Source organism: Podarcis bocagei (assembly GCF_964188305.1).
Source record: "Podarcis bocagei genome assembly, chromosome: 10".
NCBI lineage: Eukaryota > Metazoa > Chordata > Lepidosauria > Squamata > Lacertidae > Podarcis > Podarcis bocagei.
The window spans coordinates 77,127,603-77,146,545 of NC_138135.1; the positions used below are offsets into that span (position 1 = coordinate 77,127,603).

Below are 18,943 nucleotides of genomic sequence, written 5' to 3' on the forward strand. Positions count from 1 at the left end.
GTTTCTGGGAGGGTTTAGCTTTGTTCTCAATATGCCTAGATATGGAACACTGGGCAAGTTCTCAATTCCACTATTTTCAGAATCTGCTGTATATCCTTATTGAAAGCCACTCTGGCCAAAGCCTCATTGGAAACAATCACCCAGATGATGGAAGCGCAAAGTTTGTGTAGCAGATAAAGGTACAGGAGCATAACTCCTGAAACATACACACACCCAGTACCGACCAGATTCCAAAATAAACAGAGCACTGGGAGAGGCCAGAGAAGAGTTTAAACGAAGGTTATAAACATCACTTATACTCCTCAGGGAGCCATTTCACACTTTAAATGGGATTGCCTGGGAACCAACTCCTCTGTAAATCATCTTTTTCACAGAGTGACAATATAATCCTTTTACATAAACTGTTTTTAATGATGCAATTGTACTATTGGGCCTTGCTCTAACAAACAATTGAAGGACTCTGAAAGAAATTAAATGAGCCTTATTAAATAAGGCCATGATTTGTCCCTATATTTTTTCCTAAGAGTCTTTGAATGAAATAGGTTTTTCCTCCACTCTCTGATCTTACAATTTTTTTTAAAAGAAAAATTATGGCTAGCCCTTGAGCTGACAATTCTGTGCATTTATCTTTTCCCTTTGAGTCATTAAAAACTGAACTCTGTGGTTTAGTACAGGATCAGGATTCTGCCTCGACAAGATGTACTTAATCAGGGTAATTGCTGTCATTTATTATCACAGATGTTGCATGAAAGAAAAAAATTGAAACACTTATCAGGCCCCAGAAAATTACTGCCTGTCTCTGTTTACCCCAAGTTCTATGTCAAAGCAATGTAGCTTGACCAGACCTTCTGCCCTGAGATGCACTCAAAGCCTTAAGAAAGAGGTTTGCTTGACAAATAATCCCTGCAGATGGGACCACAATCACCTGCCTCTTAGGTTAAACCAACCCATATAAATGTGTGGATTATTTCAAATAACATTGCCTGTTACAACAGGGCTTCCCCACTGGCCTGCTTTTGTGGCTCAGCATGGATCCTTTGCTTTTATATATGCCAGATTTGGAAAAACGTAGAAACGTAGGGTCTACACAAAGCTATAAGCAGGTGGTGAACTATTAGGGGTGTCAGGTTGCAACTTTAAGATCTCCCTCAACTTTTAACCTACTTGCCTGCCATCCCTCTTTCCCATCCTGTTATCTTTCTAATAAGACTTGCATGCTGTAATAATCAGGACTCCAGTTGTACTGCAAGGCATTGAAATAGTTTTCACTGAGTAGACAAATACTTTCCTTATGTACACCTTTAGGTGCCAGGTGAAAACATTCCTCTTTGACCAGGTCTTTGGCTGATTAACATCCAATACCCTTTTAAATGTGTTGTGGAAGGGGGGATTATTGGTTTGGTTTTGTTCTTATTTTTATTATGTATTTTGTCTGTTTTATTGTATTGTTATGTTGTGAAACACCTTGAGATCTATGGATGAAGTGGAGTATATAAATTGAAATGATGAAGATGATGATATAGCGCAGCCCAATGTGAGCTATTTTTTATTTAGTACTGGGGTGCCAGACTCACAGTATTTCACTGTAGGCTTCAAAATTGAAGGCTTAAGCAGACTTAAATTGATATCTGTAGGACTTCTGTCAATGCATGGTATTGATTTCAACAAGACATAAGCACTAGTAACTCCAGAGCACTGTGTGCAAGAAGGGGGCATTGCAATACTAACATGGTGAACAGTCTTTGTAACTGATGGCCTATATTCAAAGCCTGAATTATGGATAAAAGGTTGGGAGAAAAATGTTGTCAGGCCCTTAGCAACAGCATTCAATTGCTGATTGGGAATCAAATGGTTAAATGAAAAGAAAAACTGTGTTAGGAGCTCTTCAAATGTGTGTATTATATTTTATTCCAGTAACTAACAGAAATGATCATCCAGGCCAATAAGCTGTGTATGTTGGATAAAACATCTTGGAAAATTCTTTTCCATTCAAAAATATAAAAAGGTGACCTACTTCTCTGCTGGTAGGTATGTTCCTGATCATTTGATCTGTGCTTGAGATATCATTTTTATGACTTATTTAATTACACCATTTCCTTCTCTTTGTGAAGTTTTTGACCAATGGTTAAAGGTTTCTCACACGTCCTTTTTGTTGGAAATGGTTCTGAACAGATGTGAAGAGCACTTCAATGCTAGATTCTGTGGCCTACAAACTTCCGATTCACGCTGACATTTTCCAGTTAGAATTCAGGGCCGTCCAGTGAAACTGAATGGTGGAGATTTGGGAGAGACAAATTGAAGAACTTCTTCAAAGAGTCCATAGTTAAACTACGGGATTTCCTATGTGCTGCTGGCTGCCAACTTTAAAGAGAAAGTAGACAAGTTCAGACTACTGTGGATAGCTCTCTTCTACCCTCAGGATCAGAGGCAGGACACCTCGGAAGACCAGTTTCTGGGAAAGAAGAGCAGGAGAGGGCTCTTGCCCCATGTCCTGTAGGTTTCCCATAGGGACCTGGTTGGCCGCTGTGGAAACACGATGCTGGACTTGAAGGGCCCAGGGCCTGATTTAGTGCTGCTCTTCCTACGTTCTTGTTGTATTTCTGTTTTACACTGACAATATAGCAAAGTGAAGATTTGGTGGGACAATGGGATCACAGCCACTCACCTGCTTCCGTTGTAACAAATAGCACATGTGTGTACGTAGGTCCAGCATGCATTATCATGTGCACACCTCACCCTGATTTGAGGTTCGTTGGGTATGTGCACGTATGCATTAAGGATGGGGTAGGACGGCCATGACACTGAATATACCCCTCCCCTCTGAATTCATTGAACACAGCTGGCCATGTGTGAATAGTGATTTGCTCTTATTTTATTGTGAGTGAGGTTTCTGTTTTTCTCTGCTTTTGTTCTCCGTTGACACCTCCTCCTTGCCTGCAAAGTCTGAGTCTCAAACCTTTCTCTGTAATGTGATTGCAATCACAATGCTGTTGACTGTTATGCCATTGCTGGCTATGAGGCTAGGTGGGAGCCATTAAGCAAGGATTTTTCAAGGTAATTGCTCTCTTTTGTGCTTCCTTGGTATTTACCCCTTGAGTGAAGAGTTTGATAATCACTGATTAATGATGGAGACAAATGGTGTTGACAATTTCTGGACATGGCAATGAACTGAGTAACTGCTTACCAGGGATGTCGGGCTGCCTGCTCACAGGTATATCTTTTGTTTGGGTCTTTCTCCATCAAATTCCGAATAAAATCTTTGGCTGTTTTCAGAGAAGGAAGGAGGAAGTACAAGAAAAGCACACAGTGGTATTAAAGGCTCATCTTAATTTGCACATTGCAGTCATCTAATCCTCTGAAACAATATGATGGTGTCCCACTCGGAGACATAACACTGGGAGATATGGGGTTAGGGTGCAGGTTCTGGTAGTAGATTAAAGTAAGGAGCATTTTATACACATATAAGGCGTTAAAGCAGTCATAAGTCAATCAAGTGAACGACCATACATAATGTAATTCAATTCTACATTTATGTGTCTCCTCAGACTGCTATTTTTATTCATAAAGCCACATCTTCCTTACCGAATTATTATTACTAGATTTCTCATACGTGATGGCAGCTGAATATTTTGGGGACCAGGAATTTGCTCATATAAAGCGTGAACTGAAAAAAGTCAACTTCCATCACAGTGAATGAATCATAGGCTAGGTCTATGCCTTCTAAAAAATGTCTATGACCATGTCATATAAATTCTGCACCAAGAAATGCTAAATTCTGCAATCTGTATAAATTATTTTAAAATAAGCAAGTGTGGACGAGTCCTCTTATTCCCACATTATGCTTACAATGTGGGAGCTGGAGGAAAAGTGGAATACAAGAAGTGCCAGGATTCAGAAGAAGAGATGAGTATGTACTGTTGGGAAGAGAGGGGAAGGCAGTATTTAAAACAATGTATGATGCAGAAAAAGTATGTTCACTAACAACAAAGGATACTGATATGAATAAGTACCTAATTTGTGATTCTACTTGCTCCTTACCAGAGTCAGAGATATCATCCCAATATGGAGAGTCAAATTCATATTCTGCTTTAAGGATCTGCTCAAAAAGCTTGGAGTCATTTTCATCATAGAAGGGAGGATACCCACAGAGCCTAATACACACAATTTTTTAAAAAGCAGGACATTTTGAGTCACATGAGAACAAGTGATTGAAGTAGAACTTCAGTTTTTCACAATTAACTTTGGGCTTCCAAATGGAATGTCAGCCTCCCCCCCCCCCCAGTATTTCACCATTTTGTGATTCACGGGCCACAATAATTTTGAGCTGTCTCAAGTGGGCCGTAGGAGTGGAAAGTTACACCATATGTGAAGCTCTGAATTAGGGCATCACTAATTCAGAACTGACTCTATTTTAAGTAAATATACACTTTTTAAGATCCCATAGAATAAGGGCCCAACCACACTTACCTTTCCTTGTGTCTGAGTACCCCCCTTTCTTTGCTCCAGAGCTTTCCCCACAAAAACACACTCTTAAACGCTGAAGCTGAGCCAGGGGTGCTGACATGCCCCCCTTTCCCCCCTCCTCTCCTCAGCATGCGGCCAGCAGGGGTGGGACTCATGGAGAGCAATCTTCGCCCTCGCTGGTCCCAGCCCCCTCCCAACTCCTGGATGGAGGCTGGGGTGCACTGGCAGTGGCGGGGGATGTCGGCCCCTCAATATTGGGGGGAGCTGGGCCCCCAATTCAAAATATTGAGGAGGCTAGAACCCCTTGCACCCCCTATGCCTGGTGCCAGTGATCTGAGCAGCCATCAATCTGTGGAAAACCCAAGTTTGCTGTGAAAGTTTGGGGCAAAAAACAAAAAACCACTTAGACAAGGAGCACTGACATAGCTGTCAACTTTTCCCTTTTCTTGTGAGGAATCCTATTTGGAATAAGGGAAATTCCCTTTTAAAAAGGGAAACGTTGACAGCTATGAGCACTGAAGCTCTGCCCAGAAAGAGTGGGGCAAAAGGTACACGGGGATAAGCCCTAAATGAACAATACACAACTCTCTCTCTCCTACAGCAGATGCTAATATTTCCATTGAGAGTCAGCTCGAGAATTGTCATGTACAAAACAAAGTGACAGTCATTCTTCACAATATTTTTGCCAAGGGACCACTTAGTAAAAATCAGCCTTGACAGGATTTCTTGGGAGCTGTGATGCTTTCTCTGCTTGCCTTCAGCCTCCTCCCTCAGTTCTAGATAAAGGGCATTAATCGAAAAACATTAATCTGGAAGACAAGAAGACTGCTTCTCTGAGTTCCATTTTTCAAATAAGCATCACTTGTGTAGCACACTAATTTGAGATCTGTAACGAAATAGTTGCTGCTCAGCATGTTAAAAACCACGCCGTCCAGATTCCAGGGCAGTCCCCCCCAGGCAGAAGGGATGTGGCGGAGCTGGAGAAGAACCGGGCAAAGAAGGCAAAGGGGAAACAAAAGGCTAGAGAGGCAAAAAAGGATGGGTGCTGCAAGGAGGGTGGGATCATATGGAGTATTCTGGAGGATGCCATGGTTTTTCAACACCACAAACCCATCATGGCTTTCTACCACTTTAACTGTCGCAGCTTCCCCCCTAAGAATTGTAACTTGAAGAGATGCCCTAACTTCCCTAACTCCATAAACTATAATTTTCAGAATTCTTAGTGAAGAGGAAATGACTTTTAAATGACATGGTTTGAGCATTTCTCCCCCTCCCCAATGTTGCTTCCCTTCCTTGTTCCCCCCAAGGAGTGTTTCATTCATCCAACATGTGACATCTTCATGTAGGATCGTTGGGTGATTATCTCTCGATCCCCTGGCAGTTGTGTTGTGGGCTGGAGCAATCAATAGATCTCAGTGTATAATTGAGGATGACAGTTTTCTGTCAATAATATTATGCAACCAACAACCAGCTTTTTACTCGATCTTTGTAGCACTATAACCATATAATCACCACTTTCCCTTACAAAATTTGGCCAAGACAATAGTCCAAGGTAGGCTATCACTTCAGACCAGCCTGCTGAAGCTTATAAGCAGACCTAAAGATAATCACCATTTCTCTGGTGCTTGCTTCAGCCACTAGTTTTCAGAGGTATATTACCAATTGGATAGTTTAGGTAATGGCCTCAGATTTTGGTAATAGATTAACTATGTGGTGGATTAATATTCACACATTGATGCTGGGGGGAAATATATATGACAAGCTCAAAATTGTTCTGTGTACATTTGTATGTGAACAGAATAAACAACATAGCTTTGAGTAGGTAAACCCCCAGGTGCAGAGATCTCGTAGAGCAGTGGTTCCCAGTTGGCAAAGTACTGTGGACCCCCAGTTTTTCAGAAGCCAAGCCATGGACCCCCTATTTTTGAAAATTTGGGTATCTCTTTTTCTTATATGAATGGTGCCATGGCCCCCTGGGTGGGCTACGTGAACCCCCTGGGGTCTGCAGGCTGGGAACACGTGTCATAGAGCATAACAGATCCCTCTTGAGGTGGCTACACAGAGTAGGGACTCTGCTAGCCTTCCCTTCTGTGTGGTCAAGGAGCACAGTTCACACGTCTTGAGTGAGTGGATGCAAGATGGCTAGGTGCAAGGAACCCTTCTCTGACACAGCCTGGCATATGATGGGTGCAGGGCAGGGAACAGGGCTCTGTTATACCCTGTGGGAATCCCAGGATCCACACCTGCAATGGGCTGAATCTTCCTATTTTAAATATACAAATTGTAACAGGGAAAAAATCTGGGCCCTTCAATGTAGTTGCTTTAAAATAAAATAAAATGAATGTGACATATGGAATAACAGGAAGTTTCAAGCTGCTGAAAGCATACAATATGGATTTTCTGTTTTTTTAAAAAGTCTGATCATAAAGCTGCTGAGAACTGGATATGATTAAAATGAAGCATTCAGGGCTGGCAGTAAAGCAACCTTAGTATTTCTTATCACATCTTATTTGTTTGAGGTTTTTAACATTTTTTGAACTTGTAATCTACAATATACTCAACCATGCATAAAAAACCAGCACTAAGCCAGAATTAGCTTCTTTCCCTATTGCTCTGTGTCCAGTTCTATCAGGGGACATATGGTATGTATGTATTTATTTATTTATTTATTTGTTTGTTTGTTTATTTGTGAGTGAATATTACTCTGCAGCTTCTAATCAGTGAAAATGTCTGCTACAATACAATGATCATAATAAAAACATTAACATATCAGTTGCTTAAAAGCATAGCAGTGTGAGGCAACATCTTAAAATACTTCAGAGACTCAGGGCCAAATCTGATCAGATGGGATCTCTGACCAGAACTTCCACCTCAATGGGGTCACTTGGCTGTGGGACAGAATGGGAAGCAGGGTCAAGCCTTTCCTCCTGCACCATTTTCACAATGAAAATTGCCTCCCCCCTCAAGCTGCTGTTCATCCCATTCAGGAAAACTGATTTTTAGAAAAACGGAATGATACATGAGATCTGATCATGGGTCTGATTGAAAATGGTGGTCACTGAGCAAACAACCCACTATTAATTATTATTACGTGGCACACTGTGTGTGAAAGTATTTGAGATTAATAATGAAATCACTAGTGTAACCTCATTTGATACTACTTACAGAATATATGCAATAACTCCAATGGACCAACAGTCTACTGCTTTGCTGTAGGGTTTCTGGGCAAGAACTTCAGGAGCTGAAAGAAGGAGGGAGAGGGAAGGAAAATCCATAAATGTCACAAAAGCCAGTGAATGAGCCAAAATCCAAACACAGAACTCAACAGTTGTTCACTGAAGTTAACATACATTGCCTCTGCTCTATTCAATTGCCACTGAAATATAATCTTGGAATTATGAACCTCAGAAATGCCAGACATTTATATATATATATATATATATATATATATATATATATATATGTGTGTGTGTGTGTGTGTGTGTGTGTGTGTGTGAGAGAATGAAGCATGAAGCATTCATCTAAGTTGCTGAGCATGTGGAACAAGGTCCACTCACATTTTGGGATTTTCTCAAATATCTTCCTCCAACAACTCCAAAATCTGCTCTGATGGGTTGCTGGAACCCCCAAAGAAGGTTAGGGGGGCAAATGGGGAGAGACAACAGGGGGAAGCCATGTTGCATGAGTGGGCTTCATTCTCCACATGCAGACCCCTATGTTGAATTCCACTCAATCAATGTAGCCAACATGGCCCCCACCAGATGTTTCAGAATACAATTCAGATCAGCCCCATCCAGCAAGGTCAATAGCCGCAACCTCTGAAGGGCACCACGTTATCCATCTCTGGTAAACACAGTGTGCGTCACAGAAAAACCTAAGTAAAAAGTCAGCTTTCTGCCCCAAGATGCTTTACGATCTAAATTAAGGTAGCTATGATACTATGAGCGTATCTACACTAATTACAGTATTGAGTTAAACTGGTTTAATAGGGGGGCCACTAGAGGGCGCATTGGAAGATGGCTGACAATAACATCTCTCCGACCCACATGAGGTAATTTGGAGGCTATGATGGGGGTAATTAGCCTCCTTAACCCCCCCAAGATTGTGGGGGGGACGGCCCTTGCCTGCTGTGCCCTATACCACCCCCGAATTTGTGGGGGTGGGGGCACTAGGCACAAAGCCCTCCTGTGGGATTTCGGCACTCCTCAACGCCATCCCTGATTCGTGCCACTAGATGCAAGAACTTCAAAAGAAACAATTTGGATGAAAGGAATGCACATGTTTCAATAGAGAAGGGGGAGTAAAGACTGCTAACAGAAGAGATCTCTGACAAAACAAGATAAGAATAAAACATGAGAAGATACGCCAAGACAAGGTACGGCAAATGACTGAGGGGGGAGGGGAAAAAAACTTTCCCTTCTTTTCTTATGTGATTAAACAAGAATCCCCTCCCCTCACGAGTCAGAAACGTCGTTTTAAGGACTTAAGCTGTGGATTTAAGGCTGTGTGGAGATAAACTTTTGAACCAAAGCACGTTTTAAGAAGAGCATGGAAAGTGTAAGAGCTTTGAAATGACGCAGTTAAAAATGCCGTCGCCATATTGGTAAGCTCTGTCGGAGGTCTTGAGTCTGGGAGGAGAAAGAGAGAAATAGAGTTGTTTATATATTGTGGTTAAACTCCTCAGTGGGACTCAAGCGACAGTTTTACGAGACTATGATGGAAAGAGTGATGTTATCTATGAAGGAGACGATATATGGAAACCATCTCGATTTGAGGATTGGAAGAACGGAAAATTCACACAGGACTATTATTACTATTGGTGTTTATCGGCTTAAGGAGACTATCAGAAGAGATCATAAAGAAAAAAGAGAAAATATATGAACAAGATGTGATGTGGAAACAGCAAGATAAGATGGGATAGAATTATGAACTTTGTTTGGACTGATTTGGACTGATTGGGACATTAACGAAGCAGCAAGAAGATGATCAGAATTCCCCTTCGGATCTTGAAATATGGGTCCCCCCAACAAAATTTAAAATTTGGCTTTGTAATTCGGAATTTATATGATATGATTTAATTTGATGTGATTGGCCAGTTAATAAAAATTATTTTAAAAATATAAAATAAACTGGTTTAATAGTAATTCCCTTTCCTCGGGGAACCTTAGGAGCTATAGTTCTGTGAAAGGATCAAGGAATCGCTAATATTTTTTTCAGCACCTTGACAAAAACTACAATTCAATATTTTTTTGAGGGAAGTCATGACAGTTAAACAATTACAAACTGATATAAGTTTGCAGTGCAGATAAATTTTTCTTGCTCAGAAATATGTGCAAATGGAAGATGTTCTACAGTGTTGTTCTCATAATATCACAGAAAGGAACCCCCTAAAATCATACTTCCCATTTTACATATAAAAACATTACAGACCTATCAGTTAATGATGAGGAATTGCAGTTTCATACGAGTTTCATCTTCTAGCATTGCACTAATACATGAACAGGCCACTTGCAGAGACGGTTATTTTTGAGAGTGAAGTCTCACATGAAGCTATGCATATGTGTTTGACAGACTGGTAAATTCAGGTCTCTTTATCTCATGTTGGATAGACAATCTGTCATTGGAATCTTCAAGACAATTTCTCTTACAGGCAAGCAGAAGTTGGACTGGAGGGCTCTTCAACTTGCATAGATCCACACATTATCCACTATCCACTCTGCTTTTCTGTTCTCTGTGTACTTTTGCTTCCACACTTGTATGATGTGCACAACCGGCTGAAATGCACTGAAATCAAACACTGGAAATGGTGCATTGGAAAATGCACTATCCTATGCATAGTTACTCAGCAGTCAGTCCCTCTTAAGTTTCCTTGCACTTGCTCTCTAGTGAGCATGTTTAGGATTGTTGCTTTATACCAGGTCAGACCACTCTAGCTTAGCACTGTCTACTCTGATTGACAGCAGCTCTCCAGAGAGTCCATCTTTTCCAGCCCTGCTTGGAGATGCCAGGGACTGACCTGAGATCCTCTGCCTTGGTACTGCAGCCTTTCCCTTCATGCAGGTTTTTAGCTAAGGCATTAGTGGTGGACAGCCAAACAGAGTAGTAAGGAGAAGGGCTGCACATTTTAGAAATGTAAGATGAAATATGGTTGGTGGAAATTACTGTTATCACAGTGTCACTTTCTGCAAGCACTACTTCATATTGCAGCCAAGTAATATCATAGAATCGTAGAACTGAAGGGGAACCCGAGGGTCATCTAGTCCGACCCTCTGCAATGCAGAAAACCTGCTCACAGCCATTCCTGGGTGGACTTGAACCACCAACCTTCTGGTTAACAGTCAGACACACTGACCCATTGTGCCACCATAATCACTTGGTTCCATTTTATGTTTTCATGTCCTCGGTCAGAAACATTTGAGAAATAAACTTTATATTTCTTATTTATGTATATATTTTGAGGCTTAGACAAGGAAGAAAATGCTTGCTTCTGCAAAGGAGTGGCAAAATCCTCTCCTCCCATCTCAAGCATTTCTGAGCCAACAGCTGACAGATGGATGAGGGGAGTTAGTCCTCTGTTCCACCTGCTAATGGATATGAGCCACTCCTGATTGTCACCTTCCTGGCATGAGCCCCACGTCCACCATTTGAAATGCTAAGATTTTAAAGAGGTTTTATTTTTAAACTGTGAATCATACTCATGAGCAGCATCTGACAGATCAGATCAGAGGATGGTAAATAAAAACAAGAAGGAGAAAAAAGGGGTGGAAGGCCATCAATTTCCTGCCAAGAAAAAACAAAACACAAAACTTTTGGAAACTTGAAAAAGACACGTTTCACAACAGCTTTGATTCACACTGATCACTAAGAAATCCTGACAGTTCTGCAGCAGTGTGCTGCCAAATGGAAGATTTGGGACAAGACAACAATCTAGTGCAGTGTGTCACCATGATATGCTTCCTCTCCTGCAAAGGGATCTAAGAGAGACAGCTGTCACTGCCCCTCTAGCAAGCTGACTAATGATCTGCCTTGGCTGTCAGAAGCAGGGCTAGCTGTCTGTCACAAAGTGATAGGAATTAACACCAAGCAAAAGTTGTCTACAAACTAAGGATTGGAGCAGGGAACTTGTGCCTTCCTGCATGCTGCCACTGCACATTTATGGCACTTATCTGTTATTGTTATTGTTGCTTCATATTGTGTCATCCATGAATGTTGTGTGAGATAACCACTCCTTGCCTCAAAAGGCTTACAAATTGAGAGACAGAAACAAAGGAGACAAGAGAGAAAGGAGTGGAAAATGGAGTCAAACATCAGAAAAATTCCAAGGGAAGCAAAATGAGTTTTTCATAGGGCTTTCACGTATCTATTTTTGTTGTCAATAATACAGGGAGACTCAGTCAGCATCACTTCAAATCATCAGTTGACATGACTCCAAATAATCCTCTCAGCAGCTCCCTATTTCCACAAAACATTGTTTCCTTCTCACATCAACTACTGTTTTAGAAAATATAATGGGATTATTTTCTGAAAATAGAAGTAAAAAGCTCTCATCCTCCGTCACTTTTCAATCAAGAGAATGAAGTGGGGGAGGAGAGAGAGATGCTTGTTAGAGACATATTGTTTCTGATCAATGATCCCAAACACATTTTAATTAAGAAAGATAAGCAAGCAATATGAACTGTTCAAATGAGCTTTCTTAGCTCTCATGCAACTCATAGATTGAACTTCAGAAAGAAGGTTTCTAGTTGAATTTCACAAAACCAAACTAACTCCAAAATCTAATCTGGTACAAGCTGTACACTATTTCACAAAATAATATCACATGTGTTGGTATGATCCTTACACAGAATTTTGAGGAATATCAAATCTGCTCTATGTTTCAAGATTACCAAGAAAAACAGTTACCATGTGCACATGCATGTCTGTGTGCAGTCTTATGCCTGACAGATTGTACACTTGTGGTAAATTCCTAGCCAATTCCCAGCATTTGCCAGGAGGATGCATGTGACATGGTCCAAGACCATGTCACATTGGCTGAGCAGTTGCCCTGGCATGTTCCAGGATGCCTAGTTCCAGATTCTTGGCTATGTCTCTGTCTCTCTCTCCCACCACAAGATTATTTGCCTCATTTTTATTCTATTAATACCAGTTTTTGCCCTCTGAAGAGTTCTGTGAAATTAAGAAGTTTGTTCCATTTTTCAATTTTGATTGGTCCAGTGAAAGTACTATCACTTGCCTATCTGACTTTCTTTAGCAGTTTTAAATAAGTGGCAGGATAAAATCCTAACAGGCTTGAGCTAAGCATGCACTTCCTCTTTGTGTAGCCTTGACTAGGTGATATTTGGAACTCTTGGATCTGACATTGCTGGAGGACTTTTATAGTACTGTATGCACTCTGCAACACTAAATGTAAATATAATACATGTAGGCACCCCAAATTCTATGACAACAAAAGCTGAATTTTGTGACCTTTATAAATAATGCATTGCTTGGGCCCATCCATCCTCCCATTTCTGCCATGATTTCAATGCACAGATCTGTGATTGTAGGCATGTTTATTTTCCTCCCACCATTTTTTCTGGGAAAACCTGCTGTTCACCCCTCAGTTGGGTTTTCCTCAGCTTGACATTACTTTGTTCTGATTCAACAATAAACAGTGGGTTTTCTAAGGGAAAGCGGAAGGAAAAAACACCACTTGGGTCTGTGCCTACAAATCATGGACTGTAGCTAGAAACCGTGGCACAAGTGTGGCTGAGCCCTTTATTATGCAATGTTGCAGCCATGGCAAAACCCACTCATGAAGCCTTTTACACAAGTCCATAGCTCTCCTTGCCCATGGAAGCAAAGCCTAAGGATGAGTAACAGAACAGATGTACATCCCTCCTCTATTCATCCCTTCTCCATTTTATCCTCTCCCTCTCTTGGCTTTTAGACTGCAGGTTCTTCTCGGGGCAGGGACCGGTTTTCTCATTGTTATGCTGCACATTGATGGCACCACGCATGCAAGCAAATAATAAAGATGAGGACCATCAACCCGCCCCAAAAAGCAAACTGAGATTTTTAGGGTGCTGACTTCTGAGGCCCATATTATATCCTGACTACATTTCCTGAGCTCTCAAGGATTCAGGGAGCTTATTTGTAGCTTAGATCAGGGATAGCCTACATGTTCACACTCCAGAGTTTATGAACTCCCTCCCATCAGTCCCAGCCAGCATGGGCAATGGTTGAGAATGGCGGGAGCTATAATTTAACATCTGGAGGGCAACACATTAGCTAGCCTTGACCCAGACAAAATCACAGGCCTTTTAAAGACACTTAACTACAAGTAGAGAAAAATTAATTGGAAACCTCAAAATAAATGCATCTCATATATTATAGATACAATATATATGACTTTTTATAGTTAATTCAAAATGTGATGCAGGATATATAAACTGTATATGCATCTTTGTAACTTTGTTCAAATGCTACAACTAAACTGGCAGATGCAAAGATGTGCATTAGGAGATGGTAACTTCAAGTTTCAGACACCTCTCAAATCTAGCCAATTATCTTCAACATCTAAGAGTGAAACTAAATGGTACATTAGATGAGTGAACATTTAGATAAAAGCTGTAGGGGCAACAGGATTGGGACCAGAACATGTGGGGAAGGCTTTTCCCCAACCCCTTCCTCCTGTGTCATAAACCCAGAGCAAATCATCTCCTAGAAACTACTGTTGGTACCAGAGGCCTTTACAGCCTTGACCAGCCAAGGCCAAACGTTACCCATCAACCATGAATTGTGGCTTGCTAGGTGCCTGATAGCCCTCCCCCTGTTTCTTTACTTCCAGGAAGGCAACAAAAGCAAAAGTCTTAAATAGGTTCCCTGAGGCAACAATATATGGCTGTTGGACTGCACGTGGCTTGGTGACTTACCATAAGCAATTGTTCTAGTCTGAACCAGTGCAGAAAATGCCAGGGATATCGGTGGAAAATTCACATGAAACTAGTCCTGAAAATTATGCTGTAGCATGCTTACCGACATATCCTGGGGTGCCACATGCTGTGGACATGACGTCGCCTTTACCTTCCATTTTTGACAGTCCAAAATCACTTATCATTATTTTAGATTCTTCATCTTGGCTGTAGTACAACAGGTTTTCAGGCTGCAGGGATATTAAGAAAACAAACCTGAGACATGAATATTGGGTTAAAGAATGTATCTCTCTATTTCATATGCCATCCAGTTTCTTAATATAATAATTCTTTTAAATCTCTGCTTTCCGGATGTATGGTTTAGCATGAAAATGTCTTGTGACAACTTACTAAGACACAGGATGTAATTGAGTAGTGTGAGCAGATGCAACTGGGGATCAGGCTCTTGAACTCTTAGTCGTGTCTCTTGTAGTTTTTTTGTTTTGTTTTTTACCTTTAACAGCAATACAGAAGGTGGGATTTTTTTCAGGTGCTACTGATTTGAACAGTAGCTGATGATATTCCCCTCTCCATATAATTATAAAAGGTAGAGGAGCTTCATCCTCTTTTGCATTTAAGTCATCCTAGGTAAGGTGGGCTGTCATCTTTTTCTGACCAGACTCCTTTGCTTCTAACAGCTGCAGTGAAGCAGACATTCAACAGAAGGAGTGTTCTCCACATCAAAGACTGTGGATTTCTGCCCATCACACAAGCATGAAAGATTCAGTAATTTGGTCAGAAAAAAGGCTAAAGTTTGGCGGCATTTGGTCTTCTATTCACTTTCAAGCAAAGATGCACCTGCACCTCCTTTTTTACCTAATATGTTTCAGGAACATCTGGCACCACATGGCACCACATGGCAGGTGTGTGTGTGTTGCAGCCCTTCTGAGGCACAAACAGCAGCAATACTGCAATTGCAATGAAGTTTCACAAAGAAATCAGCCAAGGACTCCTATAGAGAAAACTTCTAGGTCCGGTTGAAAGGAAGCTTGTTACAACAATGTTACAACAGTGTCATACACAACATTGCCCCCCCCCCCTTTCAGGACCAGACTGAAGGCTGGGAACAACTGTCAGTGGTGAGTTGTGGCCAAACCTCTGGCTTAAAAAGGTACCCAGGTACACTTCACAAACACTGAATTCATCTCAAGATGGTTCTGTGCAGCCTCTTGAGGCATCATGCAGAGACAGGGTTCAGTAGCAAGGTATAGAAACACAGACAAACTACTTGAGAGAAACATTTATACAGGCAGAAACTCCCATGGAGGCAAAGGTATGGCTAATGAAGCAAAAATAATCTGTTGTATTCAATAAAATTGTATCTGTAGTGGGTATGAGTTACTCGTGTGTAAACTGGTGCCTCTCTAGGCTAATTTGCCTTGTTAAACCTTTCTGACTGCACAGCCCCTTCTCATAGTGGCTGCCTCAGTCACTGGCAGAATCCGTCAGTGGGCGTTTCTTGAACCTCTTCCAGCATAAAAGTTGTTTGACGCCCAGTCTCCGCCTTCTCTCACTGTGCGGGAGCCTCCTGCGCAGGGAGGGCGTGGGCAGCGGAGGACCTGGGCTCTCCTCACTGATGTCCAGTGAAGAGTCCTGGAGCCCTCTCTCCAATTTCCCCGTCGGCCCCCCTCTATCCCTGGTGTTGCGCTGAATTGCTTCCCCCTCTACTGGGCTGTTTCTCCCCCTGCTGCTGGGTCCTTCTCCCGCATCATCAGAGAGCCTCCCCTTTGCCTCTCGCTCTGATGTCAGTTCCCTGACAGTATCCCTATATTCATTTGTGTTCAAGTGATTGAAAAGGATGCTGAGTACCTGAAATAATAAAAATGGGGACTGAAAGTGTTTGGTGGAGCAGAGGTGCTGTATTCATTCTCTCTCTCTCTCTCTCTCTCTCTCTCTCTCTCTCTCTCTCTCTCTCTCTCTGGTATGAAGTAAGCCTCCCATTAAATTGCCAGGCAGTTATATTCATGCAAATCTGACTTCAGATCAACATCAAACCCCCCAAAGGCTGATCTGCTATGAAGTGTGTAACCTGCTACACATTCTTTTAATAATTCATTAACATCCAATGAAACATTTCCTTAACACAAACACTTCGGAGAATTTTGATTTTCCTTCTGGGTCTGCTACATCACCACTGTTTGGGGTCCTTTTCTTTGGTCAGACACTGTGCAGCCTCTGTTTAATGAACTTAGTGTGTTCCTGGAAGCTACCTTGCAGGATTAGGCCTTGGAACATATTTCAATTCATGCACAGAGAGGTGGCCAGCATTTCCCATAACATTAGGGACAGAGTTACCAAGAAAGTGGTACAAATTCCTACCATAATTTTACATATTCCTTTTATAAACCCAATATATATTCCAGCCAGGAGATTCCAAGAAATGACAAGAAACAGATGGAATGATTTAATACTGCTGCATTCCCTGGTCAAAATCCAAAGCTGATGTAAAGAGTTGCACCACCATTTAAGGCGTCATCATCATATTATGATAGAATTCAAAACTTTGCCTTGCAGCCTAAGTCAGGCAGGCATTTCTAGTGGGTGGATTCAGGTGTCTGTGGATGAAGCCACAGACTTTTCAGAATTATTGGGTCGTTATATAAACTCCCAAGTCACTTGCAAATTAATTCCTTTTCATGCTCCTTCTTTGAGTCACATTTCATAGTTCTCTTTGGCATGTGCTGCTAATAAGCTTAAGCTGTTTAAAAAACATAGCAAGGAATTCCTTTTGGTACAAAGTGTAGAAGATTTAAAATAGCTTATCCAGACCATTGTCTGAATTACTTGAGTTTGCTCTTCAGAGCTTCTGTGTCAGGAATAATTCTTATAAGCTATTTCCTGCAAATCACATTATTTTAGGATAAGGCTGGGTTTGCAAAGAAGATACTAAGCAACTAATTCTTGAGCTGAATTGAACTAACAGTCTAACAAACAGGACATGTAAAATTACTAACAGCCCAACTTCTCCTCACACTCCTTTTATTCCCAACAGGCATGAACTCCTGCCAATACAGTGTCCCAAATTTTTATAGTACCAGTTGCTATGGCACAAACAGCTACAATCATAAATAACCATGGAAGGTCAAGATGGAGGATGGGAAGGTTTCCCCATGAACATCCAGGGAAATGCTAAAAGTCTCTTAAAGTTGCCTGGATCTGCAGCCACAGAGGTATTGCTGATGAGACACGAGACCCATGTGCAAATAAGAGAGAGCCTTCTGCAGAGCTTCACACTATGTATGACACTGGGTCATGCTTAGTTCGCCCCAACCCGCTCCATAATATTATTTCATTCATTCAGCAGTCACATTATCGTATGCTTTAGCTCCCAAAGTGCTTACTTAAACATTTAAATTGTAGTTACACAATAAACTAAAACAACAATACAAACTGAACAGCTAAGATTCCAGCATGAATCAAAACTGACTGGATTAAAAGGTGTATTTTATTCTCCTGGCACCAAAAAGAAGCCAGATGCCAAATGAGGACCCCTGTAGTGGAAGGACCAAAGACACCATGGATTGGATCCAGACGTCTGTTGATTTCAGTCCCATGGAAATCAATGGGGCAATTTAGTCATGACTGAAGTCCCACTGATTCAATGAATAGTACAAAGTGAAACTAATTTAATATGGATCCAAACCCCATGGAATTGCCAGCCACTAGTGCAGGGTGGTAGAAAGGGGACAAATTGTATGATGGCATGGCACCATGCAGTGAATTTCATAAGATGGTTCTTTTTTGCCAACTAATTTTCATTAGTTTTCAAAAAAATTAACGAATTTACATCTAATTAATACAATTTAATACAAATTTAAAGTTGACTTCCCACCCTGTTTCTGCAGTGTTTCCCTTCCCTTCTTGCTGCATCATAGCACATACTTTGTTCTACTTCCCAATCCTTTACTTAAAATAGTTTAACATTTTATCATTAATTATTTTTTTCCTTTACCCTTTTCCATAAGCTGTTCATATTTCAGTTACTGCTAGTACTATTATTTAACTATAACATATTTTTGATAAATCCAGGGACCCCAGGGTCATCTAGTCCAACCCCCTGCAATGAGGGAATCTCAGCTAAAGCATCCATGACAGATGGCCGTCCAACCTCTGCTTAAAAGCATCCAAGGAAGGAGAGTCCCCAGAATCTTGAGGGAGACCCTTCCACTGCCAAACAGCTCTGACTGTCAGAAAGTTCTTCCTGATGTTGAGTCGGAATCTCCTTCCTTGAAACTTGAAGCCATGGGTTCGAGTCCTGCCCTCCAGAGCAGGAGAAACAAGCTTGTTCCCTCTTCCCTGTGACAAACCTTGAGATATTTGAAGATGGCTATCCTATCTCCTCTCAGTCTCCTCTTTTCCAGACTAAACAGACCCAGCTCCAAATGAAGCAGTAAACATCCTTCAAACTTCACTAACACATGACAAGATTGTTCCTGAAACCTTTTTCAACACCATATCAATAAGGGTGCCTTTTAAACTTTTAACCAATTATCCGAAATAAAAGGGGATCGGTCACTCACGCAACT

At 41.3% G+C, this 18,943-nt stretch overlaps 1 protein-coding gene across 1 annotated transcript in view; it reads right to left on the minus strand.

The window, feature by feature from the left end:
- CAMK1D (calcium/calmodulin dependent protein kinase ID) overlaps positions 1 to 18,943 on the minus strand; it is a 229,498-nt gene that overhangs the window by 8,592 nt on the left and 201,963 nt on the right. Inside the window, exons 4-7 of the mRNA XM_081212178.1 lie at positions 14,482 to 14,675; positions 7,630 to 7,705; positions 4,039 to 4,151; positions 3,185 to 3,263 (exon numbers count right to left, since the gene is read on the minus strand). Of these exons, the coding sequence (XP_081068304.1) occupies positions 3,185 to 3,263; positions 4,039 to 4,151; positions 7,630 to 7,705; positions 14,482 to 14,675 (462 nt within the window). The remainder of the gene's footprint in view (positions 1 to 3,184; positions 3,264 to 4,038; positions 4,152 to 7,629; positions 7,706 to 14,481; positions 14,676 to 18,943) is intronic.